We start from the raw sequence: 8,374 nt of genomic DNA, 5'->3' as shown, positions 1-8,374 counted from the left end.
CTTCTTGCTTTTGGGAAAGATTAGTTACCCTCTTTTGTCCGTCCAGCGTACAATTAATTTTACATCCTTTTATTAATAAATTATCATCCATTTTTAACTAATAAATAAATTACTTGGAAAATAAGATCCATACCATTTAAAATATTTACAAATAAGTTAAATTAAATATTATTTTGATTTATTTATTTATTAGATTTTTAAATATAACTTAACAAATGTTTGTGAATTTTTTTATTAGAAATGTACTAAACAAAAACTCTCAACCAATATCAAACTTTATTTTATAATTAATGACTTAAAAGCACTCTTTAAAATTAGTAGTTAATTCTTTTTTTATAATATAAAAATTAGATATACTACAAAAGGAAAAATATAAAATAATTAAAAAAATGAAAACATATAATACAAAAGATGAAGAAGGAAGAAGGCGATTGAAAAAGACGCGCGGGTAAGAGGGGAGGTGTTGATTTGATTCTTTCCTCCTCTACTACTCCACCCTTTCCTTCTTTAATTCTCGAACTTAATTATCCCTTTCCTTCTTTTTTTTTTCTTTTTCAAATTTAATTACATTTTTCTTCCAAATTAATCACTAATAAGTAGTTTTTTTAAAAATAAATAATCCTCTTATAACACTTTTTTTTTATCTTGCTTATATGTGTAATAGTAGTTTTACAAGTGATTTTAGAGATGATCATGTTGTTGTCTTTTTTAGTTTAGTGAATGCTCGATTCTTTTATCGATGTTTACTCCTTGCTTTGGACCATCCGGAGCTAATTTCCTTATTGTATTAATTGCTTATAATTACTCCAGATATGTTGTGCATGAATCGTAACAAAATCAATTGTCAAAACCAATTGTTAACGTGCCATAATAATTTAAATATTGTCTTTCAATAGATAACGAATGTTTACTATTTTTTTCTCTGAATTGCATGATTTCATTCATTAATGAATTAATAAATTTACCTTTCAAATAAATAAGTAAATAATTAACCATAAAATATGCAAATCAATCCCATGTCACACATTATAATAAAATTAAATTAAAAATCTCATTCATTACATAAAATTCCGATAGAATATTCAATATATTTATTTGTTTTCATATAATTAACAAAAACTTGGATGATTTAGTGAATTAATAAAAAATAGATTAATTAATTGCAATTATCCATTCGTTCCTTTCAATTTCTTTTTTATAAAAAATGTAATTTGTATGCATTTTTAGAAAAGTAGTTTAAAAGTATTTTTTTCTTTTTGTAAAATAAAAATAATAACATTTTCTCGTATTTTGTTTGTCTTTATATCTAAGAGTCTACATCCAAACGCCGAAAGAAACCAAAACATGAATAAGAAAAAAGAACAAATACGTGTATGCGAATTTTTATTTATGAAAAAAAATGATAATATAAACAATTTACAACAAGAAATAAAAATAAAAATTCTTTCTTTCTTTTTTTTCTGAGAGAAAGTTGAGATTGTGTTTCCATTCTCCTTGCCAAAGTCTTTCCCTTTCTTTCCTTTTCTTTCTTTTAAGCCCCTAAATTCGCTTCCGCCAATTCCCTTTCACGTTTCAAGGTCAGTTTCTTTCTTCTCTCAATTTGCCCATAATTTAGTAAAGTTCTGTTTTTTTCTTTTCGTTTGCTTCGATTTTCTTCTGTTCAAAAGCTTTGTCTTTTGGTTCGAATTTGTATTTTTCCTTGTAAATGAATCTGTTGTTGCAATGATTTTACTTTGTTCTTTTTAGTCTTAATGTTTTTCTTTCTTTGGTTTAATTATAGGTATGGTCATGTTTCGGGAAGGATTACACTGGCCAATTCAGCTGTGAAAGTTGGACTTGGTAAGTTAAATTTCTTTTTGTAATTCAGAACTTAGCGTTTTCTTTTTAATCAAATTTTGGTTTCTATATTACATTTTGAAGCATTGTTTAACTATTAATATATATATATATATATATATGTTTAATTTCAAGTTTTTTTTTTATTGCACTTGCAGGACTCATGGGGCATGATTTTAGATAATGAACTATTGTTTGTTTGGATTAGAATTCAGTTTTAATGTAGTGTGTGTGTTTGATTATGTTGTAAAACTACGAATTATGGTTGTAGATTCTACGTGATTATTTGTTCATAATATGTTGGTAATTTTTAGTAAACCAATTTACCAAAAACCAAATTTGCAGTTATTTTGATTGGTTTTTGTCTTGAAGAATTTGAAAAATAATCAAATATTGGGTCGAAGGAGAGGAAGAAGAAGAAGGAAAGAGAACAGTTAGGTGATACAGTTTTGGGATATTCTTTTTGATGGGTAATAAGTTGGGAAGGCGGAGGCAAGTGGTCGATGAGAAGTATACACGCCCACAAGGGTTGTATGTTCATAAAGATGTGGATATTAAGAAACTAAGAAAGCTGATACTTGAATCAAAGCTTGCTCCTTGCTATCCTGGTGATGAAGAGTGCTGTTCTGATCTTGAAGAATGCCCAATTTGCTTTTTGGTTTGTATTTATCTCATTGGCTTTCTTCTTATGCTTGCTAATTGCTATCCAATTGCAAATATCATGCTCTTTTTATCCTTTTGCTTTATCAGTCACTGCTTAGAATGTGCCCTTGTTTACTGGTTTTTATTGAATGTTAATTCATGTGTGGCTAGCTTTTAAAATTAGTTGCAGTTGAATATGAATATGATTTTCTTTTTTCCTTTTGTATTTTAGTATTATCCAAGTCTCAACAGATCAAGATGTTGTATGAAAAGTATCTGTACAGGTAAACTATCTTTGGATTTTCTGAATGATACTGATATTGCTAGTTACATGAAATGTTGACACATCTTATTTGTACCAGAGTGTTTTCTGCAGATGAAGAATCCTAATTCAACCCGTCCTACCCAGTATCCTTCACATCAATGAAATTGACTGTAGAAATTTTCAAATTGATTAGTTGTGTGTATACTTGTACTCCAATGTTTACATTCCTTGACGTTCTGAGGTGTCCTTTCTGCAAAACCTCAAATTATGCTGTCGAGTATCGAGGTGTGAAAACAAAAGAGGAAAAAGGGATAGAGCAAATTGTAAGTTCACACCTCTTTCCAAAGCAAAAAAGAGATGGTGTAATTCCTATGATAATCGCTGGATACAAAATGAGTTTAATATTGGGTTTTGCTATTTAAATTTTGCAGGAAGAACAGCGTGTCATAGAAGCCCAAATTAGAATGAGGCAGCAGGAACTTCAGGATGACGAAGAGAGAATGCTGAAAAGACAAGACTTGAGTTCTTCAAGCACTGCAGTTGCACCAGGAGAAGTTCAGTACAACTCAATTGCAGGTGTCAATTTATTGTTATTCTGGTTTTTCTTGTATATTCGTTCTTCACTTCCTTTGACATTGTTCTGTCTTGAAATTTTATTCCTTCCTTTTCTCTCGTTATTTGCAGATATATCCCCCGGGGAGGAGGAAATATTTTCTTCTCAAGATTCACAGGCTGCCTCGATGATTGGACAACGCTCACATCCTAGGGTTAACAGGTAGGCAAACTTTTAGGTAACTTTGTGTCCATGCATAGGATTTACTGTTCATATGTTAAGATGGGGAAAAGTGCATGGATCACGGTTGCTAGTTTGTATTGCGATCACAGAACTCATGTTGTAAGACTGGTCAATGTGTTTACTTTCAACTTTTGTGAGGTGAGATTTATTTCACCATTCACTAGTGTTTTTGGGATCAGATTTTTTTCGTTAGATCTGTTACGTACATGGAAAATGAGATAATGGATGAGTATCTAAAGGAATGGGGGACACGCGTACGAGATTAGATTGAGGGGGATGGAATGTGACTACAACATGTAAAGAGGTGACCTACAAATTCCTTCAGGGAAACATCTGATTTAATGGAAGATGATCTTGTGAATGGGCAAAGTTCAAAGAGGATATGGATGAAAACTATAAAAACAGACCTTAATTTACTGTGACTACTAACTCATTTTAATTAGTGTTCAGTGGCACAAGATGTTCCATATATTTAGCTCTACATACAGGGAAATGACTAATTTGTTTATTTTTTCTGTTGCACTTTTTGTGGGGAGAAGAAAAGCTGATAATCTATCTTAGATAGCTAAGTGGTCAGTGGATGCACTGTATGTTCTTGAGTTGTACAAAGAATGATGTAAATCCTCCCTGGTTACTGGAAGTTCTGTTATCTACAAAAATTAGGGTCCATGACGGTGAACGTCTGCTTCCTTTGTTTTTGAATGAGAAGGGAAAAGCCAGAAAGTATGTTCAGAAGATGCTCCTAAAGTTTCTGTTGGTGTAAAGATGATGCCAACCATTTGAAGTTGGTTTAATTACAATCCTGTTTTCTATGAAAGGGTTATGCCAAAATTAAAAAAATAATGTAAAATACCTTATTGGTTGTATTTTGTTCTGGTAAATTTATATCTTATTTGCTTTTGAATGAAAAAGATGATGCAGTATTTTGTTTTCCACTTCACAAGTAGTCAAGTACTATTCTCTCTCTGGCTATACTTTGTTTATCTTGTGTTCCAGAAAGAATAAATTTTCTTTCATCAAATGCTTAAATTGCAGGGATGAAGACTTTGACATAGATCTTGAGGAGATAATGGTCATGGAAGCAGTTTGGCAGTCGATTCAGGTATATTTTTCAAAATTTGATGAGATTTATGTATGAAACTAATTGCAGAATTTAAGTATTTAGCTCCTGTCAGTTTGATCAAAGTGTTTTGCCTATAGTTATTTGGTTAGAAACTGGTTCCAGTTTAAGATGCTGGACAGAAAACTTTGTTGTTCATATAGCACCCAACTGTCTATTGAACTAGTGTATTTTGGATGGCAAGAACTTCATGTGAATTTATTTAACAGGGAAAAAAAAACAAATGAGGAAAACTTGCAACTTGTAATTTTAAAATGTTTGTAATGTCATCTTGTTATTTGTGTAGGATCTTCATTTCTACGCGACTACGTTATGCACAGACTTTTGATTGATTTCTTTTCTCTGACTGTTGATTCTTTGAATTGAACTGATACAGGAGAACAGCAGACAGAGAAATCTTAACTATGTAGATGCTGCTGCTTCAGTGCATTATGTTTCAGGAGATGGATATGTATTACCATCCACGACCACGGTCGCGGGTTCATCATCATCTCCTTCTGGTGGACTTGCTTGTGCAATAGCTGCCCTAGCTGAGCGTCAGCAGATGGGTGGAGAATCTTCCCTTAACCATGATGGAAGTATGCAAGCATTTGATATGCTTCCCAACAGCAGCAGCAGCAGCAGCAGCAGCAGCAGCAGGAGATTTTATAATAATAGGTTGCACCAAGTTGGTGAGAACTATCCTCCTGCAGAGAGTCCAGTTGGTGATGGTGGGATGACACCAGGAAGCGATGAAGGGAAATGGGGCATAAATCATGAATTAGAGGTGGCCGAAGCAGGGACTAGCTATGCAAGCTCTGATGTCACAGAAGATAGTGGTGGGATCTCTGCAATACCACAAGAAGATGAAATTAGAGGCAGCTTTCAGAGTGTGGCTGGACCTGGTCCCATGGTTCCAGAAAGTTACGAGGAGCAGATGATGCTGGCAATGGCTGTATCTCTGGCAGAAGCTAGAGCTATGACGAGTGACCCTGGACTTTCATGGCAATAGTTTTATGGCCAGGCCTCCATGATCGTTTTTCTCCGACAGATGATGGATGACACTGGCCGTGGCTGTTAACTCGCTGAGTCCTGACTCTCGAGCTCTGTGATTTTTAAAGCTAGTGATGATCATCCTTTCTCTTCCTCACACTATTTTCACCCCACATATATATTTTATATATAGATATGAGCAAAGTAAACAGATCATTGTAACAAATGAAAGGAAGGTAGTTTGTTTATCCTATTCATAATGTTTTGGATCTCCTTTGCCAGATTGATTTCGTTTGTTAGCATGTTCATATTCTCCAAAACAAAATCATAATTATGATGCCGTCTTTATTAGTATTATTTCGCTTGCATGTCTCAAATGAAAAGAAACCTTTGTAAGATCGAAATTCTGGACGGCAATGGTTGATCGACTCCACTTCAACACGCATCAAAACAATCAAGAATAAAAATGCAGTCATCAGCATCAGTTTTTTTATTAAAGATATAATAACTACTAAATAATAACATTAAATTATAGTGTTATTAACATTCAAAAAAGAAAAAAAAAGTTATTGAATTAATTGGGTGGAAAAATGGCATTCACTAAATAATAAATGCATCTCAAACCATTTTGTGATTCAAATCAAAGCATGGCCAAGGACTTCTGTTGGTCCCATTCATACATTCGATGCCACCAAAATTCAGCCCTTCATCACCTACCAAACCAAGCAAACGTTGCTTTCACTAAAAAAAAGGGGGTTTCATTATCCGACACTTGATAATATTATAATGAAAAAATAACAAATATTCGTTTCAAGAGCATCAAAAAAAAAATTCAGTTGATATAAAACAATATCTTAATGAGAAAAATATCAACTTAAATTTCTGGAGTTTCTTAAAAAACGATTCCATAGAATTTGTGGAATATAATTACAGCTGTTATTAATAAGAAAAATAGCAACTAGTTGTTGACTGTAAAAAGGTCCATGAAAGAGTTAAAGCTAGAAAAGGGTTTGATATAATTTTCATAGCAACAAATTGTTTTGGTTTTTGTCAAATATCAGAAATAATATAAAAGCATTAAAGATGTAGATGTCAATGAATGATTGGGAAGTGAAAGGGACGTGGGGATTGAGATGACATGCACGTCATCTATTATGTATACAGCCTAAAACGGGGGCCAACTCCGTTGGCTCATCATCAACCTTCCTCACCATATATACTCATTTAACACTATACGTTTCATTTTTTCATTTTTATTTATTTATTTATTTTAAATTTAATACAAGTATATTAGTAGTCTTAATAATTAAGCTTAAATTTCTTAAATCTGGAAAATAGGACTTAATTGCAAAACTACAATTAATACATAGACTTGAAGCACTTTTATCCCAATATTTTTCTTCTTAAGAGTAAGTCAATTTAATTTAATTTTTATGGGGTAAACTACACTATTAGTTAATAAACTATAGGTAAGTTTTCATTTTGGTGACTTAACTAAAAATGTTATGTAACACCCTAAACTCGACCTAGACGTCCAATTCAAGTTTAAAGAGTTACATCATCGATACTCAATTACCACGCAAATAACACAATAATACTAAATCATGCTTCACATAATATTCATCACAAAGATTAGTTAAGTGTATAATCTTCCAAAGTCAGTTAAGTGTATAATCTTCCAAAGTCATACTATCATAGTTTACCAAAACTCCTAATGTAATACTTAAAAGAAAGGTAAAAGCTTGACCGAGCTCTCGTGGCGTCGACCCGTTCAAGACTGAAAACCACCTAAAATTCAATCAATAACAAAATAAGTTGTGAACTCAGTGTGTAAAAGAAGTTTGTTCATCTAATGCTCACTTATAAAATAATTTCGAATTCAAAGATTCGGTTCGATACAAAAGTAATTTCAGTTCAGATTCAGAGCAGATTAGTTACATATATATATATATATAAGCAATTTTAGTTTCATATACGATACAAATTAGATTTAGATGCAATATTCCTACCCCCATCCGCTACACACCATCTTCGGCCATCCTAACACGCCGTTAAGGACATTCAATGCCCAACCAACCCTGCACACCTTAGAGTGTCCTTTTGACACTTTTACAGAGATGTAGCTTAGATGCTAGATCAGAATGCGACAAAGTGCTAGAATTAGATTTATACGCATTATGGCTTAGCCACGATTTCAGAACAGATTACTTCATTCTTCACAATATCCCAACCCATGCAAATGCAAAGTATAAATATCCATATCATTTATTCAATCATTCTAATTTATTTCACAATAAATGAGACAGTTCAACATCAGAATAAGTATCATAGTATACATACAACAATGTTATTTGCACATCAGTCTTAGAGTATCAGACAGTTCTCATATAATCAAATTCAATCATTCATACATTGAAGAGGCCAATATCAGTGTTAAGCGACATTCATAGCCTCAAAAATAGGTTTCGGGCCCTAATAACATGCCACACGACCGGGTCACAAGCCTATGTCATCTTCCGTGTGGTTCTGAAGCATAAACAGTAAGTTACACGGCCTGAACACATGTTCGTGTCCCTACCCGTGTGACTCACACGGCCTGGGCACATGCCCATGTCCCTGGCCGTGCGGTCTTGTACCACAATTAGTGAATTACACGACCCAGACATACGCCCGTGTCTGTTGCCCGTGTGAACCCTGCACTAATATGGCCACACACGGCCTAGACATACGCCCTTGTGACCCC

The 8,374-nt window shown here is 33.2% G+C and overlaps 1 protein-coding gene across 1 annotated transcript; it reads left to right on the top strand.

Annotated features, from left to right (window-relative positions):
* The first annotated feature begins 1,413 nt into the window (after nucleotides 1–1,413).
* LOC105783171 (E3 ubiquitin-protein ligase DA2L) lies at nucleotides 1,414–5,904 on the top strand. Its single transcript, XM_012608454.2, has 10 exons — nucleotides 1,414–1,577; nucleotides 1,781–1,839; nucleotides 1,995–2,494; nucleotides 2,711–2,762; nucleotides 2,841–2,886; nucleotides 2,985–3,066; nucleotides 3,175–3,319; nucleotides 3,428–3,518; nucleotides 4,575–4,641; nucleotides 5,036–5,904. The coding sequence occupies exons 3-10, from the start codon at nucleotides 2,303–2,305 to the stop codon at nucleotides 5,648–5,650; spliced, it is 1,290 nt and encodes a 429-aa protein (XP_012463908.1). The 5' UTR covers nucleotides 1,414–1,577; nucleotides 1,781–1,839; nucleotides 1,995–2,302; the 3' UTR covers nucleotides 5,651–5,904.
* Nucleotides 5,905–8,374: the final 2,470 nt, after the last annotated feature.

The sequence above is a fragment of the Gossypium raimondii genome, chromosome 13, assembly GCF_025698545.1.
Source record: "Gossypium raimondii isolate GPD5lz chromosome 13, ASM2569854v1, whole genome shotgun sequence".
Classification (NCBI taxonomy): domain Eukaryota; kingdom Viridiplantae; phylum Streptophyta; class Magnoliopsida; order Malvales; family Malvaceae; genus Gossypium; species Gossypium raimondii.
Note: the sequence above shows the minus strand (reverse complement) of the source record. Positions and strands in the feature narration are given on the sequence as shown.